The following is a 15,087-nucleotide window of genomic DNA, read 5'->3' as shown; positions in this document are numbered from 1 at the left end:
CCAGCCTTTAAAATGGCTCTTCAATGGACCAACTCTTCCTTCCACTCAAGACAGGCCCTATTATTATTATTATTATATTTAAATATCTATGCCCCCCTTTTTTTTAAAGCTCTAAAAATATTCCTTCCTCGTCTGCCCTCCCCCAAGTCCTGGCTCAAGCATCTAGATTTCCAGAGGTCACTTTAATAGGTTCACTGCTGCTCCGACTCTGGTAACCGCACGGGCACCCGCCCCCACCCGTGCGGGCCACCCAGGGCTCTGAAAACCGCACAGAATGGGAGAAGGAGGTGGGCGCTCACCATAGAGCGAACTGGGGAAATCTCTGGAGCTACAGCTTCTGGAGAATGGTTTTGCCTCTTTCCGCGACCTGAACGACTAACTTACTTGCTGTTCGCTACGGGCAAGGACAATGTCTCCTCTACCAGACAACAAACTTCCTGGTGATGGACGCTACCCTTCAGGTCCTTTTACAAGCCCCATTCCCATTCCCATCCATTTGAGACAAAGGATGGCTTTTGAGATGGCAATTTCTTGTGCAAAATATCCCCTACCAACTTGGGTTTATATGAAAAACAGAAACGTCCTTTGGCCATTAGGCAACGAAGGGGTTAAACCTCACCCACCTGATGGATTCTGGGGGTTTCCTTCCTCTACTTCAGAAATTACAACGAACGGGAAGGGAAAGTTTGCCCAAGGTTAAGATGAGAACAGTTAACTTCAACGGTCGGGCTTCAGCCCCAAACAAGAATGGCTGCCCACGTCCACAGAAGGTGTCAATCCCCTGACTAAACATGGCAGGCCTGAGGTTGTACTACCGTGGGCCTTTTTGCCCAATTCCAAAATGGCGCCCACGAGCCTCAGTCGAAGGAGCGAACCTCCCAGCACCCTCTCTGGCCGGTAACGTCAGGTGACGCGAGCCCCAGCCGGAAGTGAAGGAAAAAGCGCCTCAGCCCGCGGCGCCTGCGCAGAAGGGTCTAGACGCTGTGAAGCAGGAGGCACTTGGGATCGTCCGCAGGATTGGGACTGCTACAGAGGCCGCCACGGAGCCCGCCGGAGCCACCGTTCCTGCTGCTGCTGCCGCCGCCCGAATAGGAACTGTCGGGCCGCAGCCGCCGGCAATGCCGCGAAGGAAGGTGAGAGGAACGGGACAGAAGGGATGGCGGGTGGCTGAGGACAGTCGACTGAGCAACGTGACGCAGTTGGCCACGCCTCACAGTGGTAGGGTTCCAACTTCCCGCTTCCCCCAATCTAGCTCAGCAACCCTTTCGTCTGTCCGTACCCGACAGAAAAATGTGGGCCCGATCCTGGCCTCGGCCTATGCTTGCAACTATTCCCGCCCTCTGCTTGCCTGGCTCGGAGGCGTTCTTTTCGGTAATTGGTCGTTGAAACGCCGAGAAGCGTATTGATTGGCTGGTGACACCGCCCATTTGGGTCCAACGGTCACCTCCCCGCGTGCGGGGGCGGTGTCGGGGCCTGGCCTTACAGCTCTCCGACTGGCTGTAGAGAACGATCCCTCCTCTCTTGATTGGCTAGGCTTGGCAGTCTGTCCCGTGGGGGCGCGGTGTAGCCGTAGCGCGATTGGGCGGCACGAATCCCCGCCCTTCCGGCCGGTGATGCTGATAGGTGGATGGGCGGGGTTTTGGAGCATCCTTCCTCTCCAGGCGGGGGGCACAACAAAGCAGAAGACGGTGTGTAGAGGAAGGACCAGCGCCCACTCCCCAGGGAACCCACTTAGGCCCTTTTGCGACCACGATGTAATTTTTCCTGAGTTGCTCATTTGGACAGCGGTCAGAAAATGCAGTTCATAAAAGTCAAAAACTTTCTAGAATTAGATGGGATTGGTAAGGTCACCTAGGGACACCCCCCCCCCCCCCGCCATCCCTTTTCTTTGCAGCTGAACAAACAGAGGCCTAATGGAGCGCCCCAAGCCACTCCCGTTAGTCAATAACAGAGCCTGGACGACAGAACAAATTTCATTCAACAAATGTTTATTGACTCCTTGCTACTGTGTTAGTTGCTGGGGCTTCACAAATTAATCAGACATGGTCCCTGACTTAAAGAGATCACAGTCTGATGGGGGGAAAAGGACATAAAAATACCTGCAGAAGGAGCTAGTAAATTCTCTACTGGGAGGTATATACAAAGTGTTATGAGAGGGAAGTAAGGGAGCAATTAAGTATGCTCTGGAGTAAGATGGGAACGAGATTGGCCAAAGCCAGAGAGAAGAGCTGAATTCCAGGGTCAAACCAGGAAGGGATGGTTGGAGATTCAAACATCTAGATAACTGGACTAGATGACCTTTAAGACACACACACACACACACCCCCTGCCCCCCCTTCAACTTATGACTCTGAAGTCTCTGCTAATTTCTGGGCAGTTTACCCTTGAAATATTTGGAAAGCTGCATGGTACTCTTGCTCATTTCTGTAGAAATCTTTATTTTCACAGAGATTTTCAAATAACATATCTGTGAGCTTTTTATTTTCTCCTAAAATGGCCTGCATCGGTAGGTAGTGTTTATGTGAAGGCTAACCAAGTGCAGAATAGCATTGGTGGCTTGAAGGAGGTCCACAGTCCCTTTTCTGTAGTTCCCAGATACAAAGAGTTTTTGAAAATGTAAGTGTTCTTAGTACCTTATTTGATGGCAAACCCTGTCATAAACTATCCTGAGGCTACTTATAATTTTTGTGTGTCTGATTTGGTGTGATTATTTATATATTTTGCTGTAGAAATATTACTGTGTTTGACCATGGGATGTTACTTGAGGGATATACGCAAATTTTTCCCTTTCCAAAAAGCCAAAAAATTAGGAATTTCAAGCACAACAGGCCCTAAGCGTGTTGGATTAGAAAAAAAAAATTAAGGACTTGTAGTTTGAAGCTTGGTATTGTTTTCTAAGCAAATGCTTTTCCTTTTCTGACTTTGTAAGGGGTGTGTAGTGTTAATGATCAACTGATAAAGTTATCTTTATGGCTAATCATGCTTCAGGAGGCTAAAAATTGACAAATGATTATTGAAAAGATGATAAAATCTCTGTTTTTAAATATCTACAAGTTTTCATGTGCAAGCTGGTTTTTGGTTTTTTTTTTAAATTGTTTTTTATGTCTTTTATTTATTTTTGAGAGACAGAGAGAGACAGCGCGAGCAGGGGAGGGTCAGAGAGAGAGGGAGACACAGAATCTGAAGCAGGCTCCAGGCTCTGAGCTAGCTATCAGCACAGAGCCCGACGCGGGGCTCGAACCCACGAACTGTGAGATCATGACCTGAGCCGAAGCCGGCCGCTTAACCGACTGAGCCACCCAGGCGCCCCTGGTTTTTTTTTTTTTTTTTAAAGCACTTTCAGCATTCACGCAGAGAAACTTCCTAGAGAGATACCGTATGAAAGAGGAATTTTAGTCTTTTCTTTAAGTTCCTTTGGGATCAGAGTTGTGGACCCTGAGATGTTGAATTAGTATACAGTTTTTTTAAAAAAAGGTGATGGCCGCTCATGGAGACTTTGCACAAAGGCTACTCTAAAGTTCAAAGGAGTCTTGCACGGACATTTTTCTCACTCCTGTGGACTTCAAGTGCATAGTTATGTCAACCAGACCATTTTGGGTTTTTTAAAGTGTTTTTAAATTTTATTTATTTTTGAGAGACACAGAGAGACGGCGCGAGTAGGGGAGGGTCAGAGAGAGAGGGAGATACAGAATCTCAAGCAGGTTCCAAGCTCTGAGCTAGCTGTCAGCACAGAGCCCGACGCGGGGCTCAAACCCACGAACTGCGAGATCATGACCCAAGCCAAAGTCGGACGCTTAACCCATTGAGCCACCCAGGCACCCCAGCCAGACCATTTTGAGTTGAGGACTTCTGTTTCCAGTATGTGGTCCTGACTAAATGTCCTTGTTTCAGAATTAGTGACAATAAAGTAAGCATTCATTCTCTTTTTTATTTAACAAAGGTGCATTACTTGCAACTTGTCCCATTTGAGCGCCTTCAATGAAAGGAATTTGGAGGTAGAATCCTTTCTTAGTGTTTTCAGTATCATGATTTCGTTTTATTTCCAGTGTTAACACAAACCCACAGAGTAAATGCTTCTGTGCTAACGTCTGGATCTATGGTGTTACAGAGGAATGCAGGCAGTAGTTCAGATGGAACGGAAGATTCCGATTTTTCTACAGATCTCGAGCACACAGACAGCTCCGAGAGTGACGGCACGTCCCGGCGGTCTGCCCGCGTGACACGCTCCTCAGCCCGGCTGAGCCAGAGTTCTCAAGGTACAAGGATTCATTTCTCCTGACCGCACCTCATAGCCTCCTCGCTGGGCATCATATTCTTGTGGGAATGTGGAAACTGGTTCTTCAGCTTGGCGTAGATTTCGGAACCTGGTAAAACGCGGAGTCATTGCCTGCAGAAGTGTCCAGTTCTTAAGAATGGTTCTCTTGGGGGTTGTCCGGTTTGTAGGCCCCAAAGAACTCTCTCTGACATAATGGCTGTATGGCCTGCATATGCCTTAAGTCATTTAACTTTTGTTTAGGATGATAGTTTTTCCATGAGTAAAATGGGAAGACCGTATTTTTACTTTGTGTTAGAATGGTTTAGACTGACGCATTTAACACAGTCTCTTGAACTTTTTGGAGGAGGTCCAATACCTCTGAAGAGTTCCATAACTTATATTTAATTCCGTCATGTAGTCAGACATGATTAGTAAATATAAGTAGTCGCATCCAACCATCAGTTGTAAATACCCAGAATTTTGCTTTGGTCGTAAAGAATAGAGGGTCTCTGTGTTGGATGGTAGCTTGCAGGTTCTCTAGTGCAATTAGCCATCTGGGCTTTGATTTGGAAGGTGCCCTTGATCCCTCCTGATTCTGCTCTGGGCTTCCTTGGGGAGGAAAGAAAATTGCAGTTAATACGCAAAGCTAATGAGCAGTAGGTGATAATAGATTAAGGGGGAAACTTTTGTAATATGCTTCAGGCACTTCAGTAGTGCTGATCTAGTTCCTGCTTTATGAGCACGTTGCAAAATGAGAGGACAACATTAGTTTTCCAAGCAAGAAAATGGGAACATTCTCAACAACTGTTCCCAACTTTATTTTCAAATTTAACATTTTAGCCAAAGTATAGCTGCTGTCTTTTGATTTTCAGTTTGTAAGTTTTATTTTTTTTAGCATAATGGGGATATTGATAAATGACTGCTGTAATACGTACTATGTACTGAAATACCATGATAGAGAAATCATAGTTCCTGCCCTTAGGATCTCACAGTTCAGTACAAAATACAGATAGAGATGTCAGCTGATCGTAGTAATGCATTGTGGTAAGGGCTCTAAGATGTTTGTATAGCGTATTCTGGAAGCTTAGAGATGGGCAGGCAATTTGGGGCCGGTCTCCAAGATGGAAATCTTAAAGGATCTACTGGGAATTTACATGTTGAAAGATGGGAAAACATCATTCTAGGCAGAGAGAACAGTATATGCATAGGAAGGGGCATAATATTCTATCAAAGCATCATCGGCTATGCCTGGGACACCTGAGAGTTGTAAACATTCATATTTCCCAGCTAGGAAATAACTGGGCCCTGGGTCACTTCCTAGTTGTTCTGCTTCGTAACTATGGAGTTGCACAACCCCTAGGGGCATCATGCACAATGTTGTCTGTGTAAGCTCGCTGTCTCCAAAGCAAGATGTGGGCCCCGTTAGGAATTGAGCCGCCTGGACCTGGGCAGGCCGATTACCTAGCTGTGTGCTTCCTTTACCCAGAAGTTTGACAATTTCAGTTTTCTTCTGTGCAGAATAAGACTTACATACCATCTTCGGATCTTTTGTTGTTTAAAACCTGCTTTAAATTCAGCTTTGAATCTTTTTCTAATTCTTTTTTAAGTGTCATCAAATTAGAGATGTAAAAAGACTTGCTGGGTGCTTCAGAATAGGCTTCGTGATCCAAAAGAATTTCAAAAGCTCTGTCCTTGCCTCACTCTTCATGAATCCATTATGACTTTGCTTCAGAGTATCAGACAGGGTAATCAGGAAGAACGCAAGAGATCCCTGAAGAAAGGAGACGTGTGTATTCTACCTTTAGTAGAGTACCTGTTTTATGGTGGGTTGGAATAAGGGAAGAAAGAGACGTTGCAGCTAAAATTTAGAAAGCTATAGATCTAGGAACTGGGGATCATGTTAAACGTTTTTTTATGAATTATCCCACTTCTCACAACAAACGTGAGGAATGTGCAAATAATATTTTTACTCTTTTTATAGATCAGGGAAAACAGGCTTGGAGAGATGAACTCGCCCAAGACGCTGTAGCTCGTGGGTATGGTGCAAGGGAATTGAATGGGAGTCCCTTTTGATTCCAGAACCTAAAACTATGAATTCCATACTGTATTGCATTTCTGTACCTGATCCAGTCTCTTTAGCTTACATTGTATTTAATAAAATAGACCTTTTAATGATTTGTTAGATTTTGTGAAATATGGAGAGGAGAGCATAGGTGGCATTAAATCATATGGATGAGAAATAAAACACATTTCCTTCTTTCCTCTTTGATCATTTTATTATCTCTTAAAATTGGGGATCAGATTCCAGCCCTGTTCGAAATTTGCAATCTTTTGGCCCCGAGGAGCCTGCGTATTCTACCAGAAGAGTGACCCGTAGTCAGCAGCAGCCTAACCCGGTGACTCCAAAAAAGTACCCCCTTCGGCAGACTCGTTCATCTGGCTCAGAAACTGAGCAAGTGGTTGACTTTTCAGATAGAGGTGAGTGAGTATAGTGTGATTTGGTCAATTACAGAGAAGATCTGGTCAGTTTTCTCTTAAGGAAGGCTTGGGGCCACTGCAGATAGATGCCTGGTACTGACAAAATTCCACTAGGCGAATGCTGTTCGCCTGATTCCTTTCTTGAATGTCTTGCTGAGGACCGTCTTGCTCCAGAGGACTCTTGAAGTTTACAGTCTCTGGAGTATATTCGATTGGACGTATAACAGACAAAAGGGACTGTGGCCCTCTTACCCACAGATGAAGAAGGCCTAAACCAGATTTTCTTACATTCATGCTTTATTTGTCCATTTATCTCTGGAATTCTGGGGAGAGGTGACCTTCAGTAAGGTGGGATGGCGAGCTGTTGAGGTTGTGATTCACTAGCCCAAATCAGAGGCCATACAGCACAGGTTATAGACTGAGGAGCGTCAGTCTGCCAACACACTCGGTTTGCTTGCATTGTGTTCACATTTTTATTTTTATTTTTTCAAAGTTTATTATTTTTTTTCGAGAGAGAGCACAAGCAGGAGAGGGGTAAAGGGAGAGAGAGGATCTTAAGTGGGCTTCATGATGTCAGTGTGTGGAGCCTGACGCAGGGCTTGAACCCATGGACTGTGAGATTATGACCTGAGCCGAAATCGGACACTTAACTGACTAAGCCACCCAAAGCGCCCCATTATGTTTACACTTTTAAAAATTTGTTGCCAGCATTTTAAAATAGATTTCATATAAAAACATGAGTTACTAGTTTCCTTTAAAAAAATGCAAATCTCCGGGAACACGAATGAAGTGGCCCATTCACTCACAGTATTACCAGGAGCAGAGAAGCAGTTGTCTCCTTGAGATGGACGATTGGTCTCTATTTGGCCTTGCCCAACTCTTACAGGCATTTGGTTTACAACCCATGATTTATAATCTACGTTGTTAGATTATTCACAATCTATCTCGAGAGTCAAGTTCATTCACACTTGCACACCGAGTCTGTCGTCCATTTCTCTTCCATCCTGTGTGTCTCCTGGGAGTGGAGTGGCATGGTTATTTTGTTTTGTTTTATTTTATTTATTTCATTATTTTATTTTTTATTTCTTTTTATTTTTGATATTTGAGAGAAGGGAGGGGAGCGTGAGAGTACGTGCATGCCTGTGCTCTCCAGTGGTGGAGGGACAGAGAGGGAGAGAAAGAATCCCAGGCAGGCTCCATGCCCAGTGAGGAGCCTGATTCGGGGCTTGATCCCATGACCCTGGGATCGTGACATGAGCCGAAGTCAAAATTGGGATGCTCAGCGGACAGCCACCAGGCGCCCCCGGATGGTAGTTTTAAAGAAAGACGTACCTCCATCCGGTTTTGATTATCCATGGTTGGGGGTTTATGAGGAACACAGATAAGTGGAATGTATTAGGGAAACTCCAAACTTAATTGTAGTCAGAGTGTAAAGTTGCAACAAAGTAACAGAGGAATGATGTAGTTTCTTTTCATTTTAATTTCTAGCAGATAAGTGCTCTCCCGCAGATAAGTGGTCAGAAGTTGCTGGTTAAATGATAAGAGGATCCGGAAAGCCCATAAACTTTCCTGAATAGTAAACCTCAAATAAATGAACTTCGTTCATGAGCTCTACCAATTACTTTCCCTTTAGAGACTAAAAATACAGCCGATCAGGATGAATCTCCACCTCGAACCCCAACTGGAAATGCGCCTTCTTCTGAGTCTGACATAGACATCTCCAGCCCTAACGTGTCGCACGATGAAAGCATGGCCAAGGACGTGTCCCTGAAGGACTCTGGCAGTGATCTCTCTCATCGCCCCAAGCGTCGTCGCTTCCACGAAAGCTACAATTTCAATATGAAGTGTCCTACCCCAGGCTGTAACTCTCTAGGTGAGTGCGCCCAGCTTCACGCTGCCTGTGTTCCGGGTTCTCGTCCTCTGGAATTAGGATCATGAGGGAATGTTCCGTGTTCCCTTGTGACCTTGCTCCTTAGGTTCGTCAGTGCTGAGCGGCGTATCACTGGGTTGCCCACTTGAGTGTGTTTGCTTCTTGTCCATAATAAGAGATCCGATTGCGAGGAAATTCACCATGATGCACCATTCTGCTTATCAAGAGCTTTCCCCCGTGAAAAATGTCCTTTTTCCTACAAAAACAAAACCGAAGACCGGTTCTCTTCAAATAACTCATTGTACGGCCATAGTTCAAACTTGCTGAGCATAAGCTAATGCAGAACACTGGTGGTATTATGGCCAGACCTATTAAGGAAGTGAGAAAAACAGATTTCTTGTCGCATGGCTTTGAAGCTGAAAGGGCACAGAGGAGACCCTGGCCTTTCGTGACGTCAGTGGTTTTAGGGCTCGTGTGCTTCGTAAATACAAACCAGACAAGCATTTCTTAGATAAATGAGTACCTCTTTGTTTTTTCTTAGGACCTTGACCCCTGACTCACAGATTCTTGGCGTGGTTTAAACCTTATTAATGCTCCTCAGGTGCGCTCCAGTGCAAGTGCTGGGCTTAAATTTTTGTCTAGAGTTGGAAGGTGCTGACTTCTGAGGTTACAAGCTTTTTTCCATCAGGTCTGCCTCTCAGACTTGTGAACCGTCAGGTGGCCATCAGGTTCAGAAAAGGTAGAACAGAGAGCTGCTGCTTTGGGGGCCCACGGTAGGTTTTCCCTAGTATTTCATTTACTTGGATCTTTTCCTGGTCTTAGCACTGGTTTCTCAGATGATTTGAACTCACCAGAATGCAGAGAGCATAAGTTCCCCTAACCGCCGCACCAACCTTCACTCAGGATCATTGTTTCTGGCCCAAATCTGTTTCCTTGCACAAATAACGGAAAAGTTAAGACTAGACCTCATCCTGTAAGCACCAGTGCTTTAAGAGGTTAGGAGATCGGCTTACCACACAGCAAGGAAAGGGGTTCCAGCCCTGCTGGTCACCGTCCACGCAGCCCTAAATTGTTCCGTTTAGGTACTGTGTTTAATTAGGTATTCAGTGCATATTTATTGAATGTTTGCTATGTAGCAGACATTGTTTTAGGTTCGGGGGATGTAGTTATGAACTTTTCAAAGTTGCTACCCTCATGGAGCTTATAGTCTTAGCAGGCAAGGCAAAACAGGAAGATATACAATATGTCAACTAGAGATGGTTCTTTGAAGGAAGATGAGGGAGTGCCGAGAGGGGAAGGTGGTGTGTGTCCGTTCAGCCGTGCATACCCACAAACTGGTGCCGGCGGTGTGGGCCCAGACGACACTGGAGCAGGAGGAGGCACATGTAGGGGCCAGCATGCCTGGGGCAGAGCAGCCACAGCGGACAGGGGGAGATGAGGCCTGACCGTGTGTTACTCATGCTCAGTCCTAACCCCCTTAGTGCAGTAGACGAGAGGACAGATACAGATCTGGTGCATCAGCTTTCCTGTGACTTTTGGTGTTAATGTGCTGGCGAAGTTTGAAAAGGATGAACCTGAGCTCCCAAAATTATTTTTGATAAGGGGCCACCTGGCTGGCTCAGTCAGTAGAGCATGTGACTCTTGATCTTGGGGTGGTGAGTTCGAACCCCACATTGGGCATAGAGATTACTTAGTAAAAAAAAAATCCATTGCCAAAATTATTTTTGATCCTGTGCCACTCTTTATGTTTGCGAAAATAATGTTAATTTTTTTGTTTTTATAATTTTAGTATAAAAGTATTATGTGCTTGTACAAACTTAAAAGCCCTGAAATGCGTAAGTAAAAGTTCTGCTTCACTCATATCCTTGGATATAAAACTACTTTTGGTAGTTATTATGAATGCTTCTAGTGTGTGGGTGTACACATGTATGTGTAGATATATTTTTGTTATTCACAAAAGGGAAAACACAGTTGTTGGTTTGGCATCTTGGATATTTTATATTACTTAGGATTCCATTTATTTAAAGAGTACAGAGAATTGCATTCTATTGAAAGCTTACACATTTTTAAAATTGTACAGTAGAAATTGACATTTAGGTTATTTCTTGTTTTTAGCCAATTTGAATATTTCTGTAACAGCTAGCCTTGTATCTGTTTGGTTTGATGTCTTCCTAGAAAACCTGTAGGATAAATTTATAGCAATAGAATTGCTAGGTCACTAGATTAGGTATTCTAGTTTTAAAACTTTGAGTATAGACTCATTAGATTGGTGTTAGTGTATGTATTATAAGACGACTTGAACCATTTACTCAGAAGTTATAGATGAATAATATCTTAGGAATATCTATAGAAATATTTCTTAGAAATAATTTGTAGAAAGAAGACTTTCTATAACGCGGATGCTTTACATTTTATATGTGGTGTTTGATCATTGCGGTTAGTTTTTTGTGTGCAAGATAAATTGAACGGATCTCTACAATCACATTTTTAATGACACAATCCTGTAGAAATGGCAGTCTGCATAACATATGTTAATTCCTCTCTCCCCAACTATATGAACTGTTGTTGTTATTTAAGGCTTATTTTATAAATCATGTGTGATTTGTAAAATCCCAATGTCTCTATTACTGTAAGGTTTTGTAAACTTTTTGGTTAAAGAGATGCATGAGAAGGAAGTAATGTTCAGTTTCCTGTGTGTTTCCCTAAACCGCACGAAAAGTAGAAAAATGAAGAGATACCTCTTTAGAGAAAATGAGCTTTCTATATTATTCTTCCTCACGTTATCCCCTCATAAGAACTGTCCCCTCGTAAGAGGGAGCGCCTTGTGCTAACTTGTGCGTGTTTGTGTCACAGTGGTATATTAGTTTCAGGTGTACGGTATAATGATCCAGCAGTTCTAAGCATTACCCAGTGCTCATCAAGCTAAGTGTAAGTTTATTCATTTGAGAGAGAAAGCACAAGTGAGGGAGGGGCAGAGAGAGAGGAAGAGAGAATCCCAAGCAGGCTCTGTGCTACAGTGTGGAGCCCAATGTGGGCTCGAACCTACGGGCTGCAAGATCCTGACCCAAGGTGGAGTCAGACACTCAACCTACTGAGCCACCCAGGTGCCCCTTTTCCATCCATAGTGTAAATGGCAAGATCTCATTCTTTTTTATGGGTGGGGGATATCCCATTATCCATAGACACCACCTCTTCTTCACCCATTCATCTGTTTTTTTTTTAATATAGTTTATTTATTTTTGAGACAGAGAGAGACCGAGCACAAGTAGGGGAGGGTCAGAGAGAGAGGGAGACACAAAATCCAAAGACAGGCTTCAGGCTCGGAGCTAGCTGTCAGCACAGAGCCCGACATGGGACTTGAACCCACGAACCATGAGATCATGACCTGACCCTGATATCGGACACTTAACCAACTAAGCCACCCAGGCGCCCCTACCCATTTATCTGTTGATGGACACTTGAGTTCCTTTAAGTCTTCACTGTTGTAAATACCATCTATTAAAAAATCTGATTACAGAAGAATCCTAAATCTTTAAACAAAATCAGCCGCCTTCCACAAAAATGAATATATGTCATCCAATTCAAAATTATCAGCATATGTTTATTTGCAGAATAGAAGAGTCTATTTTCTTTTTCATTTTCCATAAGTTTCTTTTGATTATTGGAAGTTCAATTCAGATTGGGTAGCATTGCATACTAGGAAGGAAGGAGCATTTGTTACACATATAACTTGATAATTTAGCCCAGGAAAGTTAAATTTCGCCACAAGAAAATGTTCCTTTTGTTCCTTTCTATAAATATGTGGTGTTATGATTTTTTGGAATTTGAGAAATATGTTATCAGAACAGAAGGAACTGAAGTGCCAGGTTCGGTCAGTTAAATATCTGACTCTTGATTTTGGGCTCAGGTCATGATTTTGTGGTTCCTGGGCTAGAGCCCCGTGTCCGGGTCTGTGCTAACAGCACAGAGCCTGCTTGGGATTCTGTCTCCCTCTCTCTCTGCCCCTCCCCTGCGCTCGCGCGCGCGCTCTCTCTCTCTCTCTCTCTCTCTCTCTCTCTCTCTCTCTCTCTCTCAGTAAATAAAAAGTAAACTTAAAAAAAAAAAAAGAACAGAAGGAACTAGAATTTATATTGAGCATACACAAGTATGTTCAAAGATTACCAGATCCATCTTCTGGCAAAAAGGAATTAATTTATTAGTGGGTGCAGGTTATGGCCCTGGCAGCACTTAGTTTTCGTGGATTCAGTCTGTGATCAGATATATATTGGATGGAAACGATACCGCAAAGTAACACGGTTGTATAGAAAACTATCACTTTGTGAGCTTAGGTCTTCTATCTCGAGATTAAGTTTTTCCCTCTTTTAACAGGACATCTTACAGGAAAACACGAGAGACATTTCTCCATCTCAGGATGCCCGCTCTATCATAACCTGTCAGCTGATGAATGCAAGGTAATTGTATTCATTATTTGACTCTGTACTTAAACCAGTGAGTGCTTTCCGTTGCCAGCCACTTTGCTAAGCACTGGGGATACAACGTGAACAAAACAGACAAGGTCCTTTTTCTTATATTCTAGTGGAGGAAACAGTAAAAATACAGTTGGGTTTAAAAAAAAAGATTTAAACAGATAAATAAAAGAATTATAGTATGTAATGAATGCTTTGAAAGAAATTATTGGGAGTTCTGAAATATTTGGGATGTCATCCTTTGTGCATTAAAATTTCCCTTGAAAATTGACTTCGATGAGTCAGGGACCTTTTCCTATAGGAAATCACTGGCATAAATATGTGATCTTGATATTTATCTATTTTTCTCTTCTCATGAATCCATGAAGACATTTTGCTTTTTAAGTTTTTTCATAATTATTTTCCTCTTTCTCTCTTTCCGTAGAATATTTTCCTTTTTGTTACTCTCAGTCACACCTACTCTTGGGCAATTTTTGTCTTAAATTCTTAAAAAATATAGTCCTGAAAGAAGGAAAACGTCCTAAATGACCTTTGGGATTTGGGGGTGATAGACTCAGGAGAGCCTGAGATCCTATTTTGTGTAGTTAGCTTGCTGCCACCAACCGAACTAATAATGGGGAAGCAAGAGTTGCAAACATTCTTAATTAAATGGATTGCGTGGGCAGTGTTTGGACAGGTTATCCAAGCTCATTACATCAAAGTATTAACTGTTCTTGCCGTTGCTATTTTCTAACAACGCCAAGGTCACAGATTGATTCCCGTCTGAGCCAGTTTGATCCTAGGAAAAATTAGAATCCCCACGAACCCTAGTGCCCTCTGATTCAAGGGTTTGTTCTCTTTTTCTTAACGAGAACACGCGATGCGAAGTTTCTTTGCGTGTTTAGTCTTTCAGCAAAGTAGTATACTTTTGAAGTATACTTTTATTCTTCTTTATTCCAAATCTCTTGTCTGAGCAAGGTCATCTCTTCTGCTCCATGTAAGAGCGAGTGGTAGGTCTTCCGCTTTATCTTCCCATTAGTCTGAGACCAGATCCAGACAGGAACAGCTCTGCCAGTATCTGCATCGGAAGCCGACCAGACTTTACGTCTTTCATTCTCTGAACATAATCGTGACCTCTCTTCTGGAAAGTTGTCCTGTACCTCTGGTCTTTAACTATCACGGTCTAATACTATGCATGGCTTCGCATTGATGTCTTCCTCAGGTACCACTTTTTAAATTGTTGGCTCGTAGCAATGTGAACGAGTTATCTCAAGGAATTTATTTTTTAAAAAGAAAAAGAAAAATGTCTGTTTGAGGAAGAAAGTTCTGAAGGAAAGGAAAGCATTTCCTGAATTTTTCCTCAGTCGTGTTTTCTTCTTTGCAAGAGTAATCAGGCTTGGAGTAATCCGTCTTTATTACTGGAACTTGGAGGATATCTGACAGATATGTATATATTTGACAGGTATAATATTTTACTGTATTTAGCATCTGAAGTGGAAAAATTAGACTAATTCCTCACATATCTTGAAAGTTCTGTAATTTTTAAAGTACTTGCATCTACGTGATTATTTTGAGTTTCCCAGTGGACGATTGCTGTCGACGTTAGGGCCATTTTTATTCAGTCCCAGAGTGCTGTGCCAACACCATGGCAGATTGAGGGTTTTGGGAATGGAGGAAAAGACGGCGTTCAAGAGCTAGCGTTCTCATGGGGGGGGGAGGGAAAACACATACAAATTAATAAGTGAATCAGAATTTCAAGCGGTGATAAATGCTGCGAGGAACACAAAAACTAAAAACACAGAGTGGCTGTTTGGGGGTGACGGAGGTACGGCACAGCTTTCGCCTGGTCGTTAAGGAGGACCTCCTGGAGGAGTTGGCATTTGACCTGAGACACGGCGGACAGCAAGGAGATGGTGGTGTCAGGATCTCGGAGGAGAGACGTTAAGTGGAAGGACGGGCGAGCACAGAGGCCGTGAGGTGGGGAGAAATGGCTGGGTCTGACGGACCAGAAGTAGGCCAGCCTGGCTGGAGCATAATGG

At 43.4% G+C, this 15,087-nt stretch overlaps 1 protein-coding gene across 4 annotated transcripts in view; it reads left to right on the top strand.

The window, feature by feature from the left end:
- The first annotated feature begins 958 nt into the window (after positions 1 to 958).
- Positions 959 to 15,087, top strand: part of KAT7 (lysine acetyltransferase 7) — a 31,397-nt gene continuing 17,268 nt past the window's right edge. For 2 of the 4 annotated variants that reach the window (XM_029927523.1, XM_029927521.1), the window contains exons 1-5: positions 959 to 1,133; positions 4,109 to 4,256; positions 6,557 to 6,733; positions 8,367 to 8,606; positions 12,972 to 13,054. In XM_029927523.1, coding sequence (XP_029783383.1) covers positions 1,119 to 1,133; positions 4,109 to 4,256; positions 6,557 to 6,733; positions 8,367 to 8,606; positions 12,972 to 13,054 — 663 coding nt within the window. In that variant the 5' untranslated portion in view covers positions 959 to 1,118. Of the gene's footprint in view, positions 1,134 to 4,046; positions 4,257 to 6,556; positions 6,734 to 8,366; positions 8,607 to 12,971; positions 13,055 to 15,087 lie in introns of all 4 variants that reach the window. The other 2 variants (XM_029927522.1, XM_029927524.1) reach the window with 2 other exon arrangements.

The sequence above is a fragment of the Suricata suricatta genome, chromosome 17 (assembly GCF_006229205.1).
Source record: "Suricata suricatta isolate VVHF042 chromosome 17, meerkat_22Aug2017_6uvM2_HiC, whole genome shotgun sequence".
Taxonomy (NCBI): Eukaryota; Metazoa; Chordata; class Mammalia; order Carnivora; family Herpestidae; genus Suricata; species Suricata suricatta.
This window is presented reverse-complemented; position numbering and strand designations above follow the sequence as displayed.